The following is a 22,230-nucleotide window of genomic DNA, read 5'->3' on the forward strand; positions in this document are numbered from 1 at the left end:
TAATCTCATTGTTTTGCAACATGTACAACCTGAAATCAAACAGTGGAGACAAATTATAAAACAGGACCAAATTGGACAAGGAAACTCCATATTTACTTGGGAAACACGGTATTTAGAGAATGTCCCGGTCAGGATACTGTGTAGTTCTCCTCACCTTTGTGTCAGTCTAATCTTCCTGCTATTAGGTTGCATTTCTGCTCCTTTATTTTAAACGTTTCCCACAAAGGCCTTGTCCGACCTGCCAACCTACATCACCTCTAAGAAAGAGACAGGTTCTGCAGCTGAAGTCCCTGCTGTGGCAAGCACAGCATAATTGTATTCTGCTTTACACCAATAACCATGGCTGGGTAAACAGAGATATACCCGATGGCAAATGAGTAATCCTTTTCAGTGGTATCAGTTTCCAGAGCTTTGGCTGCCTGAAATGAAATATCTGTTAGTATGTTTACCATTACCAGTCCAGATTCATCAGGCTGTATTGATTAAATTTTTGCACTGTAAAAATACCATTTTGAACCACAGCGAAATCGATAAAGGGTGAGGTTTTTTTATATATACAAATTGGATTTGGATCAGGAAGAAAATATTCTCCATCAGATGAAAAATAAAGCTGAAAAAAAATGTGTGATGAAAGATCCAAGATGGGAAAAAAGTTTCTCTGCCTTTTCCCCTGCCTCTGCTGTATTTGTCCTTTGGACCTTTCTGTCTGTCCACTGATTACTTTTCTACACAAATAAATTTTCAAGCAAATTGAGGCTTCCAGTTTGGAAAAGATACTTTCAAATAGGTGTAGCATTATCAGAAGCTATGTTACAGTTTTTTAAAAGATGCAATTACATTCATATATTTTGAGATACACAATAGTGTTAATGGCAGCCTTCCTACTACAAGTCAGAAGAGCTATTTATAGAGTACTTTCAATGCATCAGAACTAAGTTCAATGAGATGATGGTAGGATTATTTCCAGAAAGCAATTAAAGCTGTCACTAGATTGATGGTGAAACATTCTGAGTAACAAACAGTAAGGATATGGCATTTTAGTTCCAGTGGTTTTATATTATGTGTTGTGGCCTGTGGTAAGAAGATAAGAAAGGTAGTTAGATATCTGTGAGGCAACACATCAGAAAGGTTTCCTGCTTAAAGCTTACAGTAGAAAGGTTTAAAATGAAAACAACGTTTGGAGAATTGTCTTGGTTTGGAGAAGTTTTGCCTTTGGTAGAAATAGTTGATCATTGTGCAGTAATTGCGTCCAAATTATCGCAAATAATAGAATTATAGGATTGTTTAGGAAAAGACCTTTAAGATCATTGAGCCCAACCGTTAACCTAGCACTGCCAAGTCCAGCACTAAACCATGTGCCACATCTACATGTCTTTTAAATACCTCCAGGGATGGTGACTCAACCGCTTCCCTGGGCAGCCTGTTCCAATGCTTGACAACCCTTTCAGTGAAGAAACCTTTCCTAATATCCAATCTAAACCTCCCCTGGTGCAACTTGAGGCCATTTCCTCTTGTCCTGTCGCTTGTTATTTGGGAGAAGAGACTGACCCCCACCTCCCTACACCCTCCTTTCAGGTAGCTGTAGAGAGTGATAAGGTCTCCCCTCAGCCTCCTTTTCTCCAGGCTGAACAAGCCCAGCTTCCACAGCTGTTCCTCGTAAGACTTGTTCTCCAGACTCCTCCCCAGCTTTGTTGCTCTTCTTTGGACTCGCTCCAGCACCCCAATGTCTTTCTTGTAGTGAGGGGCCCCAAACTGAACACAATATTTGAGGTAGGGCCTCACCAGTGCCGAGTACAGGGGGACGATCACTTCCCTAGTCCTGCTGGCCACACTATGTCTGATACAAGCCAGGATGCTGTTGGCCTTCTTGGCCACCTGGGCACACTGCTGGCTCATATTCAGCCAGCTGTCGACCAACACCCCCAGGTCCTCTTCTGCCGGGCAGCTCTCCAGCCACTCTTCCCCCAGCTTGTAATGCTGCATGGGGTTGTTGTGACCCACGTGCAGGACCTGGCACTTGGCCTTGTTGAACCTCATGGAGTTGTCCTCGGGCCATCAATCCAGCCTGTCCAGATCCCTCTGTAGAGCCCTCCTACCCTCAAGCAGGTCGACACTCCCACTCAATTTGGTGCTGTCTGCAAACTTGCTGCGGGTACACTTTGATGCCCTTGACCAGATCACTGATAAAGATATGAACCAGAACTGGCCCCAGTACTGATCCCTGGGGAACAGCACTTGTGACCGACCACCAACTGGATTTAAGTCCATTGACCACAACTCTTTGGGCCTGGCCATCTAGTCAGTTTTTAACCCAGCAAAGAGTATGCCCGTCCAAGCCATGAGCAGCCAGTTTCTCCAGCAGAATGCTGTGGGAAGTGGTGTCAGGCTGTGTGAAGTGTAGATTGCCTCATTTTGTTCTGAAGACACTGACTATTTAATACTACTTTTCTGCAACTTCTGTTTCTCTGAAGAAGACCTGACCTCCTAAAGTGCCTCATTGCCTCCTGGTAGGACACCTCCTGGGATAATGCACTTCATAACATGAAGAAGAGAGCCAGGATAGATCCTTTATTCAGTTAGAGTGGTTTCAGCTGCACTATTTGTCAGTTGCCAGTGAGACCACCCGAAAGGTTGTTTACTGCAGTCACTAATTTATTTCATAGCAAACACAATAGATGTACTGAAGAGAAAAGAGGAAACAGGGTATCAGTCATGTAATCATGAGGGAAAAGTGTTACTTAATACGAGTCCAAGTAACAGAAGACAGCAGGAAGACACAAGAAAATAGGAGTTTAAGGAGTTTAAGGAACGTCCACGTGTTTCTGTAATGCGTGGAAAACTGTAAACAGTTGTAATATCTTATGAGCTTCTCTAATGGTCAGAGACAGAAATGAGGGCAAATATGATTTGAAGTAGGAACTGTTTTCCTCTTGAGAGTTTTTCCAGAATCATTCCTCTTCTGCTTAACATAGCTTTATACGCTTGCTACAGTCTCTTGCGTCATGATAGTGTCAAAAAGGATAAATATCAATAGCTGAATAAATTTAAACATTATAGTCTGATAACAGACTGTAATAGAAAACTATTTCAGACACAAATGTCTCAAGCTGGGTGAGATGAATCTCACTCTTTGTGTATTTTGTTGGAATGGGCTACCAAGTCCCACTTTGTGCAAGAGCAGAATCTTTGGAAATTACGGTGGAAATGATTTTTGGAAGTATATGTGAGAATAAATTCAATGCAATAGTTTTGCAGCGTTCACATAACTAACATTAAAGCTTTGCTTTGAATTTATTCACACAAATATAACAAACCGCTCAAACTCAGAAATTGTTGTGCTATTGTGAGATGACCTTTAATATATTGCATTGTCAGATGTAAGCGTGTGATGCGCAGAGAGAAGAACAAGAAGTATTGCAGCAAGAGAAATTTAGATTGAGAGAATATTTGTCTGTGGAGATAGTCTGGTGGGGATTAATGGATTATCTAGTCCTGTTGTCAGTTCTCTGTTGCTGGGAGCTTTTTAAGGGATGTCACCTATGATTTAATTTGGAACAAGGAAGAATAGATGATCATGTGAAGTCCTTTGCACCTCTGTTTTCTATAAATCTATATTAAACTATGTAAACTGGCCCTAAAAAATCAGAACTGTGTGTTATTTTAGTATTCTGACAGTGGAGTAGTAGAGGTGATTTTTTTTTTTTCCCCCCTAAACAGTTGTCAGTCATTCGGTGATGATCTATCCTATTGATTTATTTTTGATTGTACCAAATTTCACATAACGTTCTATGTAATTTTCCCATCAAGTGTTGCTTGGTGGTGCGAAGGATAGGGAGATGAAGTAGCAGTAATCGTTGGGGAATGCACCTTTGCTGCCTCTTCCACTCTTCCATGCAGGAACCTGATTTCTGTTTGCCAGAGGAAACGTTCACAAAACCTGGCAGCTGACAGCCAAAGACTTCAAAATTAATGTTTTGCAAACATTTACAAGTCCTTTTGATTTCCAGCTCAGGCTTGAAGAGCAGGTGCCACTGAATACCGGCATAGCCCATGGAATACTTGTGTGTTGCCTCTGTAGCAAAACTGTCCCAAGCTTGATGGTTTATTGGCTTAGCTGTGGTTCGCTAAGAACGTCAAAAATTGCTCACCTAACTGACATACTGTGACGTTGTTGGAGAAGCCTAGATCAGATGCAGTTATAACATCCACACTGCCAAAGGAATTTATTTAAATTGGGAAAATAATATAAGCTGTACCATAAAACTTGATATCTACATTAAACCTCTATGGTTCGCTCTGTCAGGTAACCTTCTCTAGTGGGGACAACTTTCCATTAGGTTGTGCTGAAAAAATAATAGCTCGAGTGCTTTTGAAACTCCTAAAACTTTAAATTTTTGAACTTTTTTGTGGTGTAAAAAATTATATTAATAAAGTCGGTCCCTGAAAATGAAAGCTAGAACAGAGTTGTCTCCAGGACACAGCGGGAAGGTAATTTAAAAAGCTCAGGAACATTGTTGAAATTATCATGCAAGCTTATTAAATGCAATGTATATTTAAATTGAAAAAACTTTCTTTATTAGGCCTAGATAGGTGATTTTTGCTGCCTCTAGCAGTCAAGCTTAGTGGGTGAAAGTCGGGATAGATTAATTTCTAATCTTTATGGAAAACCACTTATTAAAAAATGGATAGCAAAATTATTAATATGATACTTAAGGTTTAGACTGCCTGTAGAACAAGACGTACCACCGAATGTGAAGAAAAGTAAAATGAAAGTGTTTTTGTAGTATTTGACCACTTTTGTTTACATAGAGTTTTGTAGTCTTAGCATGATTTTCTAAGAGTTATTTCTGAAACATGTTGAATTAACGTTAAAATCTTCCCTTATCATTACAAATTATAAAATATTTAGCTTTAATTTCCCTTTTCACACCACATAAGTAGAAACTTATTATAAAACACATTTGAAAGAACTCATTGTTGACTTAGGTAATTAAAATGAAGAGTGTGGAGTGAATTTTTAATGCTTTTTAGATTAGCTCAGGAATGATCAACATATTTGTCTCCTTCTCAAGAATATGTACAAATAATGCTTCACAGCTCACATTTGCCTTCTTCCAATAAAATTAATGAGCCTTCAGAATTAAGGACATGTCAGTAAAAATTCTCGACTGAGTTGCACATTTTTTAAATCTCTTATTCATTAATTGGTTTAAGTCTAAGGACTCTGAATTTTAGATTTGATAAAGGCTGTATTTCATGAAAGCATATAAGAAACTGCAGGGGTGAGCTGAGGCCAGCTCCCAGCAATTTGCCAGCACGTTGCTTGCAGTGAGTCTGCACAGCTGAGCTTTTTTTTAAATAAGGAAATTAACTTTCCAGCCCTACACGTAGAGAACCTTGTTTTGATTGCAAAGTGTACAGGTACAAAAACTGAAACAGGGCTGTGAATTACTGTGAGTTAGGGTGACTCTTGGTTTCGTGAGAGCCATGAAAATCCACGTCTACTGAGGATCTGGTCTGTTAGCCACAGACCAGCCTTCAACCCACCACGCTCCACAAGATCTGCCTAGAGCTCGGGCAGGCAAGCAGGGCAGGCGTATACCCCACTACACAGTGACAAAGAGAGAGGGAGAGAAGAGGTGGCTTTTGTGTAAGCCTACAAGCCTAGACACCAAGAAGGACATTTGAGGGACTTAACGAATTGTGTGTGTTGCGCTGTACGTTGTGAGAATGATTGGCAATTAATCTAACAGCATAACTAAAGGCTTGCGGTACGATACCCCTGAGTTGACTTTTCTCACCCAAACCATAACCTCTTGCCACCTGCCTCCGTTCTTACCTAAGTCACCTCCCCCTTGCTCCTGTCCTTTGCGCTCAGACGATGGCACAGTTTGTGGCTCCTCAGCGGGACGGTCCCCATCCAGGCTGTGATCTGCATCTCCTCCCTTGCCCTGCCTGTGTTGCTGCTTTGATCCCTCAGTGGGCAGATTTAGCTCAGCAAGCTGTCAGGTATTAACCTAGGGAAATAACGTGAATATCTGCCAGTTTCATGATCTGAATCAGCTCACCACAGTTTCAGATGATAAGCTCCAGGCAGGGACCGCAGAGCCGGGAGACGGATGGAGGCGGGGGAGTGGAATGGCCGTTCTGGTCAGAGGTGGCAGCTTTGGCTGGATCAGCTGCTGCACCCACCCACAGCTCAAAGCCCTTGCCCGGCTGTGCTGGCCCCTTGTTCAGCACCCACTGCTTTTTGGGATGCTTCTGAGTCCTGTAGGACCAACTGCTATGGAAGGAGGAAGATGCTCCACTGAGCAGAATCTGATTGAGCAGAACTGATATCCGACTTTAGTTCTGCCTGAACTTTTACCACATCAGCTTTGTTTGAAGCTATTTACCTCTTTCAAGTTATTGTGTTGTTTTGCGTTGCATTCAGTCACTGTCCACTCACTCGAGCGTCCCATTTTGTCCAGTCTGCTGTGGAAACTCAGCCTCGCGGTACAAACAGAAATGCTGATGTGGCTCCCTGCTATGCTGATATCTCTGTACTTGTTTATCTGCAGGAGTAGCTAAGAAATTGTTTTGCATTTAAAACCAGAACAACCTGAACTGATAATGCTTTTTTTAATCTTAGTTGTTGGAATTAGCTGTGGATTAAAGCTGCAGGTACTAGCACAGCATTAATAGGATGCCATTAGGCTTGATTTCCCTTGCTTTGCATGAGAAGTCTGGGGAGAATCTTGGATTTGTATGGCAGAAGAATAAATTATCATGGTAAACAGCATTTCTGAAGCCTCATATTAAATCACTGAAACAAATGTAAGTCTCAAGATTGGCCTCGGTGATCATAAAGTATGAGTTGGCTGAGCAGCAGAACGAGGGTAACTGAGAAAAGTGTCTGGTCCAAATGAAGAAACCAGGTTTCGTTATGTCTGGTGCTTACAGAATTGCTTTCGATTTGCATCAAAGAAGATTTAGATTAAGTATTTGGGGGGAAAATGCATTACTAGAAGGAAAGGCAAGAGCTAGGTAAGATCATTCTGGCATTCCTTTGCTGGAACAGGTTTGACACACGCTTTTTTGGTAACACTTTTTACTCAGTTACTGGTGTCTGGTTACTGGGCCCTGACTAACTGGCAAGAATGAGGTGTGAAAACTGAATAACTGGGTTCGGGACAACTAATCTAACATTTCCTATCATACAGAGCCAGTTTGGGGTCCAGAACTTGTGCCGCTGTGTTGTCTTTCGAAGGCAGTGTGGTTGGGATAGAAGAAGCCTCTGTATTCCAACAGGCAAAAAATAAAGGAAAATTTGTTTGTGTATGATCTTATGTGGGGAAATAGGAATAAAAGTAGGAGACTTGTGAATGAAGACTATACACTGACTGGCCTAGGATATTTTTTGGTGAGATATGAAATCTTGTATCTCTACTTCATTAATCTGATTGAATTTAGGAGCTTAAATAGTGTTTAAACATTTTATTCCTTGTGAGGAATAACACGAGGAAATGTGAGGAAAACAATGGAAAGCTCTCAAACATTTCAAGATGCATTTCATTTTGGGGTTGTAAAATAGGAATATGTGCAAGATTGTGTCCCTTTGGTAGGGATGTGCCTACATGGCCTTCGGCTCCGTGCTGCTGCTTTTGTTTGTTTGGAAGGTGAGTTTGCCGTGATGAGCCTCCGCTGGGTAGACAGACAGAGGTGAGGCAGGCGTGCTTGCCGTGGGTGGGAATGTGTTCAAGGTTTTCCACATCTGGTTCTTTGATTTATTTACAGGTAGAGAAGTGGTGGGAGCTGCTGACATGATGGGAAGCTCTGTGTATCACTTTGTTTCCCCACTTCAGCCGTTCCAGCCTATGTTGCCGCTTCTGTGTACTGATGCCTACAGTATTGCCTGAAGTTTTGGCATCAGTTGAACTAAGCCAGTCCCACAACTGCAAAAAATATGTAGCAGACACTCAATCCGGAAGGGTCAAAAAACCCCACATCTACTCCACTTACCCCAGCATAGTGTAAACTGCAGAATATTTCTTAAAAGCCTCTTAACAATCTTTGCCACTTACAGTAAAATACCAAAAGCAATAATTATAATGAACTAGAGGGAGATTGGGAGAGATCAAAGGCATCCCTCTAGCAGCCTAAATCCTTGAAGTAGCAGGTAATTTGTTAGATTTAGTTCTCAGGAGTTAGTCCATGCCCCAAGCTATAAAGATAGGTTAAAATAATACCAGTGGTCCTCTGCCAGTCTGGCCTGGGGGTGATTCTGCTGTGATCCCAGATCTGGAGGGATCAGTTTAGTTCCTGGCCATAGCAGCAAGTATTTGGGTGACTTCAGTACCGATGAAATAACAGAGCAAGTCCCCCCTGTAGTCCTCTGAGCAGTCTCCCAGGTTTCCAAGGAGCAAGGAAGTATCAAAACCAAAAAAGCCAAGCCAACTTATGCAGCAAGTGGGGAGAAATCCTTCCTGGTACCCGCAGGCAGGCAGTCCAAGGCATGAAGCATTAGATTAATAAATAATCAGCAGGCAGCAATCAAGTCTTTCTAAGGGATAATGCCCCAGGCTCAGCACAGTTTTTAATTTGAATATAGCAAAGCAGTCCCTTTCCTTGTCTTTTATACTCTTTTGCAGGAGTATCATCAGATAATTTTGTTTGTCTTCTGCTCCAGTATAACAAAAGTCCCTGTGTGAATAGTAAAATTAATTATTTTGTACGTAGCTGATTTTGACTTCCTCAGGACAGTACTTCATAGGTTCTTATACTGGATTTTATCTTCAGTTCTTTACCATGCCTTCTGCTTCTGAAGGTGATTTTGAGTTTGATGATGCTCTTCCACTTTGTCACTCTCCGGTTCGTTCAGTTGCACTCTGTGCCATCACCCCGGCTATTAACAAAAGCAAGGGCTAGACTCTGACTCGAGACAGAGCCCGGCACGTCTGCAATGTCACCGTGCAGTTCCATGCCTGTGATGCTTTTTTCTTTGTGTTTAAACGATGGGAATTGATAAGATTTCAATTTAAACTTTAAAAACTTTGCTTGGTATATACAGTGACAGCATTTGTCACTACAAATGCTTTTAAGGATGTTTATATACAATACTTCCAAGATATAAATGATCATTGTTTAAAATGTGTCAAGGGAAAAATCTTGCCACAACTAAATATGTAACGCTGACATTTGAAATCAGAGCAGACACGATTATTTGGCTTACACTTGTAGTGCTATCAGCTGCTTTCCGAGAGGAAGAAGGAGGAAACATTTTTGTGGCAGGTTAATTGCAGAATAACAAGCAAATTCTCTCTCTTGACACTAATTATTCTAAATAAATTCAAACTACATGGAACCTTTTTATAATGAAGCCATTCTTTTCGCAGAACAACTTTAGTCTAAGTGGAAGTAGAATTGCAATTGGCATATTGTGATGTATTGAAACAATTCAGGACTTTCATTCCGCTTCACGGTAACTGGTGTTCTGCAGTGCCCAGGTAGAGAAATTGTTCTGAGTGCAGTGAAGGAGGTACCCTTGTCTTCCCGTAACAGCTTTTCTGGTTCCTTAGCAGTTGACTCATGAGAGTCAGGAAGGAAAAAGCTTTTAGTCCTTGAAAGTCATTTTAGAACTAGGCAGATCTGCGTGGCCTGTAAGTCATGTAATATTGTATACTGCCGTCAGAGTTGGGGTGCTGCTGCTTCTTTCTCACCGTTACCTTTCTGGTGGCTCTTCTTACTGTAAGTCAAGGCCATTTTGCCATCACTACAAATGTCTGACTGTCTCAAAGACTTTTGCTTGTACGTATTTAATGTGCCACTTTATCCTTTACTTCAGCTCCCTTGCAGTAGTTGAGTTTATAATAGATTTCAGAACTGAGCCAGTGGGACCTGGGAACCAGACGTGGCGTGCTGTTGTTAAAGGCCTCAGCTGAAATCAGTTAAAAGATATTGACTTTTTTGTGTCATTGTTTGTCTGGTTCAGGCCCATTGCTCTACCACATGCGAAGCCATAATTTTTGCAGTCCCCACCCCAAACAAATAAGTGATCTGGCAAGTAACTGCTAAAGAAGGAGGCAGCCAGATAGTGCAAAGTGTGTGTGTACTGGGGGATGAAATCCCATATTTGATGCAATTGATGAGTGATACGGGTAGAGAAGTGATTAAATTTAGTATCGGTGCAAAGTCTATTTGCAGTAGGAAATTGCTGTTTCACGTTATGTATTTTTGTAATCCTTTGCAGAGCTGTGCACCCTGGACTGTGGCAGCCATGGAGTCTGTTCGAGAGGGATATGCCAGTGTGAAGAGGGCTGGGTGGGACCAACCTGCGAAGAGCGTACCTGCCACTCTCACTGCGCTGAACACGGCCAGTGCAAGGACGGCAAGTGCGAGTGCAGCCCTGGATGGGAAGGGGACCACTGCACCATTGGTAAGGGCATTTTGTACCTCGGGAAATAAAATGCCTAAATCCTTAACCAGTTATACAAAGATCTGCCCTAGCCATCAGCCTGCTTCAAGTCATTTCGGAAAAACAGAGAGCCAGGATCAGGCCAGGTGTAAAAAGGCAGCTCTGCACTGATGGTGTGCCCCGCTTGTCCCACAGAACTGCAGCTCAGGGCAGCTTTCTGTTTAGAGGAAAAAACATAGCCGAATTTATTTTTTACAAAACACAAAAACACACAACAGAGAGATATCTCCGTCCTAATATATTGTTGGGTTGTGTTCATATGAGAACTTCAAGTCAGGACGGAAAAAATTGTTTAAGAAATGGAAGGTGTGAGGGGATGGAGCTATTATTCAGCTTAAGGAATTCTTGCATTAAATCTCTTGCCTTCATGTCTGAGGATTTACATATTTTACTTATTAATAGAGGTGATTTTTCTATAGCTGGCTTCTAACAATATTCCTAATAAGGTAAAGCTTTCAGATCTTTTTAGAATTCATTACTCTATTATACAAATGTAATAGTTACATTTTTAATGAAATACAACAGGTTTTTGCAAAGTCTAATAGTGTTTCTCTCTAAAATGTCCCAAAGCAAGATTATTCATAAACACTTTAATTGTTTCTAATAGCAGGGTGTCTAATTCTCAGAGGTAAGCAGAGTAAGCTTTCATGCTTGCTTCTTGAAAAAAAAAAAAAAAGCAAAAGCAGAATGTTTTGTTTTTATCTTGATCATTTGTCATTATCTTGGTTATTCACTGGCTCTAGAATTTACTAAATCAGATTTGCTAAATCAAGAATTAGATTTGTGAAGGAGGAACAGCCTAATTTTCTAAAGATGGTATAGAGCAAATCCAGAAAAGGACCAAAATAATCAAAAAGATATGCAGAACTGCTCTTTGCATTGGGTAGGCACCGGCAGGTATGGCCCAGGCTGTCCCCTACATGCTCGTCATCAGAGAACCATCACATACGCGATGTGTTTTGATCGCAGTGGCAGGAATAGATCTGACAGGTGGCAAAGCCATAGCCAAATGGTGTCTGTGTTCATTTGGGTACAGAAGTTCAATCCATCTCAGTTTTGTTCTTTTCTTTTTTAAGCTCACTACTTAGATGCTGTTCGAGGTAAGTTTTTCATATCAGCATTGTGAAAGAATAATGAAAAGATATAAAAGTATTGGGAATGCAGTGTTCTGTGTTACCTGTTTTGTCTGAGCTTCTGTACTGCTAAGTTGCCAGAATAGATAAAACATTTTTTAATGGAGATATAGATATATAGATATATAGATATATAGATATACACACACACATAGAGACAGAGAGAGATTTACAGAAGAAAATGCAATTTTTAACGAATAACGTGCTCAACTCATTCACGAAGTTGTAGCAATGCAAGCATGTTTTATGTGGCATCTGATGTGCTGTTAGGCAAATCATTTTGCTCTCGCTTACCGTTCCAAAGTAATGACAGAGCTGAGGACTTGCTCAAAACACTTTTTGTTGATCCTGTCTTCCATGAGAACAAAAGTTTTCTTTTTGTTTTTTGTTGTTTGTGCTTGAAGTAAGTTTCTTTTGATAGAGAAGTACACTTTTTTAAAAGCTGTCTATGCCAGAAGTGATGCGATTCTCTTCAAATCATTTGATACAAGAGTTAGATTTTATGTTGGTTTGTGTCTGGTGCTGTTCATTTGATTTCCCTGCCTTGCCGCGGGTCCTGCTCATTCATGTCGGCGCACGTTTGAGCAGTGCCTCAGCCCTCGCCATGCTGCGCGGAGCAATGATGCCCAGTGCCCCTTGCAAAAATGCTGCTAGCCCAAATAGCAAATTAACCGACATTCCAGAAAGACCTGGGTGGTTATTTTGTATCTATTATTTTATTTCTTCAGAATTAGAGTATAATAAAATCATGGAGGCATTCGTTTGATTACATTTATAGTCTTAGAGGATAAGCACACGCAGCAGCAAAATATAATCATATACAAGAAATAAATTAACTCAGCGGGACAGTGAATTGAAGTGGAAAAACATCCTCGTTACCCAGAACAGATCTCACATCCTGCCCTTTCCACCAATTAGCCTGAAAGAGGCAAATAATTGGCTTTCACAGTATATCTGGTGGTTGCCAATCTTATGCTATTTTAGAGCAACAACTTCCAGAATTCCAGTGTGAGAAAACGGTGCCACCCATCTCCAGCTCTTCCGAGCAAGATGGTCAGACTCCCCAGTCTCCCTGTTTGCAGATGTGATTGATAAACTGTGCCGAGGGTGGGGAGGAGAGAGATGATGTGTCTAGTGTGGAGTTCCCAGGAAGCGTGCTGCATGTTGGGCTGTGAGTCGCAGCCTGAGAGACCAGTCGTACGGATTCTCTGACTTTGGTCAGCTCCTCCAAAGCCCTTTTGGAGCATCTCGGGGCTGCCAAACACATATGGAGATTGAGGTCTCTTCTTTCTTCCTCAAAAAAATATTCTCTCTGATAACACATAAATGTTGATGTTCACTATCAAATATAGGAGGCGCTTTCAGTTCCTGTATGTCCATGCTGGCAAAAAGAAAGGAGCCCTCTAAGAAGGAATGCCACTTGCGCTGTAAAGCTTATTGCTGAGCTTTATCCATTGTCCTTTGGCTCCGTGTGTGACATGGTGCAGATTTGACAAATGTCTGAGCTGGCACTGAACTATGCAGGCAGATGGACGTGAGCGTACACATCCAGAGACAATTCCTCTCTCACTCATAGGCAGGAGATGTAGCTGAGAATGGCCAAATTCCTATTGATTCAGAGCTTACAAGTGGGTATAATGCAGAGGATGCTACAGTCATTGTTCCAGTTTTGATCTAGAATCAGAGCCACTAAAGGGCAAGTGTTTATCATATTTAAATCGGCTATAATGTGAAGGAAGTGGAACTGGACATAGAAAGGAAATGCTCCCCCGTTTGCCTTCTTTTGTGGAAAGAGTTGTGTTGTGGCATAAGTCGAATTGGCATTTTCTCAGTCAGCTGAGTATTTGCGAACAGAATAAAGAGGTCACCTCCACTCCCTGCAATGTGCAAGATCGTGTCCACAAATGCCAGTTTGTCATTTACGCAATATTTTCCATGCATATCTTTGATATAAATGTTGATTATGTATAGACCTTCCATTGTGATCTACAACTTATTTTTCAGTAAGTAGAGAAAAACATGGACACAGCAGACTGTTAAATATCTTCTTATAAGTTTACTCGCTTTTTTCCTGCGCACAAAATGTTACACACTAAAACTATCCTCATTCCTCACTGAAAAATGACTTTTGGGCAAGCAAAGGGAGGGATCAGGATGGGGATATTTCCATATTTGGCAAAAAATATAAATGGCTTGCAAGGGAGCTGTGATTATTTGAAGGCAGCAAGTATACTGCTATATGAAAGAATGCTAAAGAATAATTACAACTGTAAAAGAAGAGAACTCCTCCATGAAGGCTTCTTTTTTACATTTTCTTTTCTAGATGGCTGCCCAGGTCTCTGTTACGGAAACGGGAGGTGCACTCTTGATCAGAACGGATGGCACTGTGTTTGTCAAGTGGGCTGGAGTGGCTCAGGATGTAACGTTGTCATGGAAATGGTGTGTGGAGATAACCTGGACAATGATGGAGGTATGCGACATAATTCATGTCCCTGTTTATTTGTCACATCCTGGATTGGCATTTGAATCTATACGTTTGGTGTATGTTTTCCTTTTTATCACAGAATGTCAATGTTTGTCTGTTTGCTCAAGACAGTTGTTCCACTGACTTCATCTGAAGCAGTGCGGCGAGGGAACACACTCTTGTGCTGGATGTTATTCCAGGCAGAAATTCTGTGCAATACCTATCATCCCAGGACTTGATTTTTTTCTTACCAAAAAAAACAAAAACAAAAACAAAACCAACAAAACAAACACCAACCCCCCCCCCCCCAAATTTCTAACAACTAATTTCTTCTATCTCCTTTCTGCTCTACCCCATAACTCTGTCATCCATTTCAGCAGACAGCTAATGGATACGCAAATGTAAAAACCTCTGTGCCTGTCAAAATGCATCCAGAGTTTAGTCTTATGTTAATATTAAATGAATACATTTGCAAGCATAAAGCATACATTTAGAGATACTTTTTTAACATTAATATAGTTCTTAATCTTTCCACTGAGACACAGCACAGTTCTTGCAACTATCTGGACCTACATTTGAACGATAGTTGAGTAAGCTAGCGTAGAAAGTATGCATAAAGTAATTTTTGAAAGTACCATAAACGAAGCCCTGTATTAAAGTAATAATTTGCTCTTTTCTACCAGTTGAACCAGGGCATTTGGCACTAGGTGCTCTCCACCTCAGACCTCTGTAGTCTTGATTCATTCTAAGGCTGTGTAAGTTTTAGGTTTGCTGGTAAAAGCATAGTTCTTTCATAAGTTCGTCTCTGCCTCCTTTCCAGGAGTTTATTCTAGTACACAAGCTAGTGCATTTTTTCAGGAAAAATATCCAGAATCTATTTCAAACTTACCAGTGGGAGAAAAGCCACAGCATTCCTCACTGATTGTTCTCAGAGTTAATTATTTTTCCTATCTCTTTTAGGAATACTCATTTACTGGACAGTCAAGAGGGACTATTGCTTTCCTCTCCTTTACTTACTACCATCCTTTACAGTGTGCTTGCCCCCGTGCTCGGAGCTGTGCAGCTTTCTCGTTCAGACTGTAAATACATCGTGTCCCAAGCACAGCTACGTTTTTTTCATTAAATTGTACACTGAGATGTATTGAAATATGTACTGTGTCACACTACAGACCATCTCAGCGTCGTGGGTGAGACCTCATACCCCACTGTAGTGTCAAACCTTAGTATAATGATTATCTATTTTCTTCTAGGTCATTGATGAATTAAGCTTGATTTAGGGCCAAGAACTGAGGTCACTGTGGGACCTCAATAGAAACATTCTGACTAAGTGATGATTCCTCATTTACAGATATATTTTGAGACCTTCTGATTTTGTATCCTGTGGGCTCTAAGACCATGCTGTCTTTTGGCAAAGGCTTCCTCATTTCTGAATCCCATTCAAAATCGCCTTATTCCTCTCTTATCCTTCCTCTTCCACCTTGTTTCCAAGACCTCTAACAGCCTTCTCTCTGCCCACTCTCTCTGCTCTCTGCGCTGGTGTGTATCCCTTTCACACGAGGTCCCACAGCTGGCATCGCCGCCCCCCGCGTGCTTTCCCATCTGTCTGGTGCTCTCCCCTGCTGTCCAAGCCACTGACTCACTCTTAAATCTGTCCACAAAAACCCTGTTTAGCCTGTAATGTATGAAAAGCGTTTTCTGATACACTCTACGAACTCGCTCTGTATAAACTGCCCTGTATTGTGATTTTGGGTGCTTTATATTCTGCAATAATGGTGAGTTATTGAAAGAGTTGGCAGTTTTAACTCTAAATCTCCTTGAATTTGTCAGTTTAAGGCAGACACTTAACATCATTTCACTGCAGGTTTTAAAAGTAATTTTCTTTTTCCTTTTTAATGGCAACATAACATGGCCTAGGACAGCTCTGTTGACATTACAATTAGAGATAAGTGCAGAGAGAAATATTTAATTAATCTGACTACTACAGATGGGCTAAATGTAATTAAGTTTCCTTCACAATCAATTTTATATAAGAAAAGAAAATTATATCTACATATTAAAGCCACTTCTCTTTATATATGAAGTTCACAGGACCTGATTTGGCATAAGCATAAATTAGAAGAATTCCCCTAAAGTCACTGGAGTTATACCAGTGTTACATTAATACGAAATCGGAAGGTGATTCCTAGTGTTTCAGGGTTTGTACGTATACACAACAGTAAAAACAGAAATTAGGAAGGAGACATGACATTGCCTGTTAAGTCCTGTTTGCTGGGAGGTTGTGCCTTAGACTGTGAGAATATTATGGTGGCGTAACGAGTTACCATCCATCAAGCTCCATAACGGGACCAGGTGCATAAAGGTGGAAGCTATTAACGTTTTTGCCTGCCGTTGTGGTGAGTTAAGAGCGTGCACTCAGCTGAGTTACAGAAACTCAGCTGACAGGTAGTAACTTCCCAGGCCATTAGCATGTGATCACAATCATTCAGCAACACATAGCCCGGGACATCATGCTCGAGACCTAATTTAGTGCCGTTGTATATTCCAAATCATGTTATTCTCCCCTCTCAAAGGTATTATTCACTCCAATTGTGTTTAAATCAAACATTTATATCTCAGCCTTTAGGAGGTGTTTTTTGTGCCTCAAGTTCATTAGAAGAAAGTCACAACCAAAGAACAAAGCTGTAGTAAAGTTGAACAATTATTATTTCAAACAAACTCTAATTTCAGGAGTTAGGCAGAATGATAATTTTATGTAGTTTTCAGCTGATTTATGACATGGTACTTTCAGAGACTGAAAAGCTGAGATTTTTACTTTATAAAAATACATGGAAATACATGGTAGAAAAAATGTGTTAGAGAATGAAGCATTTTATTAGTTCCAACTGTAGGGATCGAATAATGTAATTTATTTGGCTTGAGGAAGTTTTAGCGTTATTGTTTGGTCTGTAATAGCGGCAGAAAAGCTTTGTGAGGGAGGAGGTCTTGAATTCATTTTTTAAAGACTGGTATATTTTATATATATTAAGGACTGGTATACTGTAAGCCAAAAGTGTCACGGGCAGCCCGGTTCTGCCGATGCTGAAGCACCGAGTTCCCCATCACTGCAGTTACCCGTGGTGGTAAGGTTAAACACAGGCGGAAATGTTTTCCTGAGCAGGGAAAACACTATTTCTATTAGTATACGTTGTACCCTGACTGTACCATAACTGCCTTTCCCATTCCATCTCATAACTCTCTGTCAGCTTTTTCCTCCTTGCAGATTAAGGGCATGTTTACCTGTTCAAATATCACTACAAATATCATTGAAAAGGTCTTAGCATTATAACACATGCACGACGGCGTGGTTTGCACTTGCTCTTGTGGAGTGCATCTGCAGTCTGTTATCAGTGTGATGTCCATTAAATAATGCCAAGAAGTCAAGCAGATGTCCTTTGCAGTGGGGCCCTTCTCTCGCCATGGCTTCCCTCAGCATCACGTTATTCCCCATTTCTTATTCTCCTCCTTTCATTGTCGTGACTGGCATTACTTCATTTTCGGTTTATAAGGTGGCCATTCAGCTCATCTGAGCAGGTCATTTTCTCCTGTTCTGCCATTACTTTAGACTCATTTGGAAGCTTGGGTAGCTCCAGGAGATTGCTTGACAGCTCTGCTGAGCTCTGCGCAGGCGAGTGCCTGTGTCCCAGGGCACTCGGCACCAGCTCACGGGTCACCCCCCTGCCCGGCCAAGCCACAATTTACCTGCTATTCTAACATATATTTACATTCCTGCTGCACGTGCAGGTCTTTGTCTTAAGCTGAAAGTTGCAGCCTGTCACTCCCATTCATTTCTTTGATACGGACCTCTCTTTTAAATTTGTCTGGATCTCTTTTCATCTCTTTCTTTTTCTTCCGTGATTCAATCTTGACTGTTTGTTTTTAAGGAAAATACTGTTTACTACAAGCTTTGAATTCTCTTCCAAATATCCCTTCAGTCACTTCAGACAGTTATGATAGCTTTCTCCAAGCTTTTCCAAGCACAAGAAAATATATGATTCAGCATAGCCTTGGGTTGATAGCCAGTGCTGCTAAAATATTGATGTATTTCTGACCCATCCATTGGCATTTTAATAACCTATCCATCACAGAGATATTGAGTCCATATATAAGTAATATGCTATTATTACACAATATAAATAATACCGATGGGAAAGGTTTTCATTGTTGCTGAGCAGCGAGGGCTCCCCAGGGATACTTACAGTTTCTGAAAATCATACCCTGATATATTTGCATTCTTCTGTGTGTGGAAGGCCAAACGCCACTGGTACTCACTGGCTAAAACACTGCAGCCTTTTCAGAGGCACACTGGCGGGTTTCAAATGTCTTTAGGCAAACACCAGTGTTCCCAGTTATCAGCCTCACTGTCTGCTGCGTGCTATGTATTACGGCTAAAATTTGAGAAGCAGTTTGGATTAATGCATACAAATAAGCATCAGAGTCTCATGGCGGTTACTGCTGCTTAGTCTCTTCTGAAGTTACTCTTTGATTCAGTTTGCTCAGATTCCTGGCAACCCTAATTGGACTTAACTGAGCCTGTGGTGAAACAAGTCAGCACAGGCATTGTTTAATGCTTATTTGAAATCTGTAAAAGAAGGCAAGCAAATGTAAGTTGAAGACTCCTGTGGATTTATTTTTTTCCACAAACAAAAATAGTATTGAACAATTGATCATGGAGTGTACCAAAAAGCTCAAATCCTTCAAGTGTTGAGAGTCGTGTTGTTGAGTTTTTTAGGTTTTCCTGCATAAGGCGTTCAGAGAGCAAAAATCCGCTTACTGCAAGGAGAAACTTAAAGCCCATTTTTTAGTTTCTGTGAAAACGTTTTGGACGTAGTTCTGACAGCTCCATCGCTGGCTTGTGCTCACTGGGATCGGTGCAGAGGGAGCGGGAGAGCACTTACACGCACACCTCTGGGTTGCTCTGCAGCAGTGAAAATGAAGGTCATTGGTACTGCTCGTACTGAGGATAGTGTATTACTTAGAGATGGGCTTGATTGTCGTGTGACTGAGCAAGTGCATTCATTAGTGTGTGTGTCTGTGAGTGTGCCTGCGCACATGCGTGTGCATGCGCCGCGCAAGCATATACTCCAATTCCTGTAGCATTCTGGGTTTGGCATTAACCGTAAAACTTCAAACCTATTGTGGTTAACATTAGTAGTAACTTCTCCATGCATGACAGAAGCTTGAAGGGGTGAGAATTCTGATCTTTTGATGAACTTTAAAGCAGAAGAATAGCAATTTTAAGTGTTATTGCTAACTGTGTTTTGCTTGCCAGAACCTAATGGTAGCAGACGGTTTATTAAAATAACTAACCGAGTGACGTGGGAGGTAGAGTCTGATTGAATTTGTCATTTTCATAGACAGTTAATAAAGCGTCTCAGTGGTTTAACAGAAAAGAAGCCACTGTGAAAGTTCTTGCATGCCGCAGTGGTGAGCTGGGGAAGCCACCACTGCCAAAATCAGAACCGCTTTGTTCTTTGCTTCCCTTACCAGTGACCCCCACCCAGTGCCTCTTTAGTGTCTCCTCGGATGATCCCTTACCTACACAATTGTACTAGTTGTGAACACGGATCCATTTTCAGCAACGTGACTTACTGTGATGTTCCCGTATTTGCAGTCGTGAATTGCAAGTAATTCAAAGGTAGACAAGAAGACTAGAAAAGCCAGGATTGAAAAGTAGATGGCACAGAGCCATATCAGGCCCAAAATATGTGACTTGTTCCATGTTCTTGCTATTAGCTTATAGCTGACAAAATGCCTTTTTCTTTCCCAACTGTTATTTTATTTTATTGTGGATTTAATATAGATATTATGCAGCATATGGAAAGCTCAAATACAAAACACATGAAATACAGTCACTGTCCAGCATTACGTTTTTTTACATTACATTACATGATTTCACTTACAAACATGGTAAGTTAAGGGGTATATTGCTGGAAAGTAACCGATGGAGAGATGGGTCCATACCTCCATCACCACTTCGTCTGGTTGCTGAAGGGATCGTCCACGTAGAAGAGAGATTGCCGCATAACGTGTACGTTAGAGAATGTGCTGGACCTAGCACACACTGAGCCTTCCATGGCTGCAGTAGAAACATAGCTGGGGAGGTAACTTATCACACTTGTGGCATTCTCTCCGTCATATTAAATAAGGACAAAAAATATAAATGTATAAGCAAGAACATATATTTTATTTGATGGAAAATATTGTGTGATTCCATTGACACAAAATTCTGGCACAATAAGTATTATTATCATTCCTTATAGAAAGCTTCCTTACGGCATCCCTTCCCCAGCAAGGAAATGGGAAAATCTTGTCCTACCTCTGTGAGCGACAGCAATGCTGAGAGGAGCGGTGTGACTGGAAGCAGAGCTATTTGTTTTGGCATGCTCTGCCTTTTCTTTGAGGTTGTTTAAATTATTTAACAGTGCTGTGAAGTGCCTTTTATCCTCAAGTCGATCTTTGTGAATTCTATTTTAGGAGTAATATTAAAAATATTTTAATTGTCTAATTTACTTACTGAAACAAAAATCCCAGTCCATCGTTATCTCTTGCATACAAAACAAGGTACCTGGAAGATGTGAAACCATAATCTCAGACTCATCAAATCCTGAATCACTATATTATACAACCTGTAGTGCACCTTGAAGGTGCCTGACTGCCTTTTATATGAAATAAATAAAATGCTAATAGCAAACCAAAATCATTGATGCCTCTGTAATGCATTTTAGTCTGCACCTGTGCTGTGATGCACTGTGTGGTAATTGACAGTAAAAACTTCAGTATACAGGCTCCCCTGCTGGAGGATTTACAGTTTTTGCTGTTTGTAGTAGTTTGTTCATACTCCTGACTGTTGTCTCCCGAGATTTAATAGAAACCCTGCTGTTTTCTTAACACGGTGAGTTTTTTAACAGTTGGTTCCTGATATGAAAACTTAACTAAAAAATGTGACCATTGGTTGAGAATTGACTAATGTATTTGTAGCATTTTCAAGTGAATGAGTTTGATGCAATAATTTATAAACAAGACTTATTTGTTTTTCTGGGTTATTCTCCTGGATTAAAAATCTCATTTCAAATAGGATTGGCTTGCTGAAAATTTAACCTCACATGCACTTACTAATATGATTTCCATTATCATGAACCGCCTCCATATGTAATTGTGATTCTGTACCAGTTTGTTTCATCTGGTTCAATTTAATGGGTATCATACTGAATTACAGTAGTTTCTTACTGGGCTTTAGGTGTGGGGTTTTTTTTTCTTTCTTTTAAATGGTCTAAGTTAAAACCAAAGTCTTATATGAGCCTAAAGTGGAACAAAGATTTTATTTTGCCTCAAAATAGGTGTTTTGTTCTTTTACTTCAGCACAAAGTGCGAAAAATGTTTTTCAGTTTTATCCAAGTTGATTTCTTTTCTAAATTTTGTTTGATTGTTTGGAAAAAAAAAATAGAAGTTACATTATTCAGACAGTTGTAGTTATTAATTCTCAAATACGTACACCCAGTGGCCTGAGTTAGGCCTGAGCCAAATATGTAGTGCTAAGAGTCTGTAGAGGAGCTGGTGCTGCTTCACCTCCTGCCTCCCTGCCCATGGAGCGTCTTCTCCAAGCCTAGCATCTTTCTTCTGTTTTGTTCTGCGTGGTTGAGGGGGGAGATTGAGAACCTAAACAGTGACAAGATTTACAAAAAATGCAAAAAGAAAGAATGCCGCATGAGAGAGAGAGAAGCCATGAATGATCTGAAAGGTCCCTTCCAACCTCGGCGGTTCTATGATTCTATGATGATCTGTAACCTAGAAGACTCCTACTTTGGATTAACATTTAGATTTTGGTTAGCAATTTCTTCCTCTGACCACTTTGTAGCCTTTGCTCCCAAGGCCGTAAGCTGTTCCTGGTGTATCCAGCGCTTCCTACATTCATGTGCTGTCAGGACAAACACCATTCTCCCCGTGGGTTATTCCGATATACTCCTGGGACTCCACAGCCCTACTAATGGGAAACCCACCCTTCTGTAGCCCTGGGAGCCTGGAGAGGTGCAAGTAATTCAACCCAAAATAACTCCATTAGCAGAACTTGGAAGAGTTTATAAGGTAGTCGCTTTGCTCACAAGTAAACTGCAAAGAAAAGCTGAAAATTGAGTCTGACCGGA

General features: G+C 40.8%; 1 protein-coding gene across 8 annotated transcripts in view; it reads left to right on the top strand.

The window, feature by feature from the left end:
- The window catches only part of TENM1 (teneurin transmembrane protein 1), a 995,213-nt gene that overhangs the window by 884,293 nt on the left and 88,690 nt on the right, over positions 1 to 22,230 (top strand). For 7 of the 8 annotated variants that reach the window (XM_074599876.1, XM_074599879.1, XM_074599878.1 and 4 more), the window contains 3 exons: positions 10,229 to 10,414; positions 11,530 to 11,553; positions 13,910 to 14,056. In XM_074599876.1, coding sequence (XP_074455977.1) covers positions 10,229 to 10,414; positions 11,530 to 11,553; positions 13,910 to 14,056 — 357 coding nt within the window. The remainder of the gene's footprint in view (positions 1 to 10,228; positions 10,415 to 11,529; positions 11,554 to 13,909; positions 14,057 to 22,230) is intronic. The other variant, XM_074599881.1, reaches the window with a different exon arrangement.

Source organism: Larus michahellis, chromosome 9, assembly GCF_964199755.1.
Source record: "Larus michahellis chromosome 9, bLarMic1.1, whole genome shotgun sequence".
In the NCBI taxonomy this organism is placed as follows: Eukaryota; Metazoa; Chordata; class Aves; order Charadriiformes; family Laridae; genus Larus; species Larus michahellis.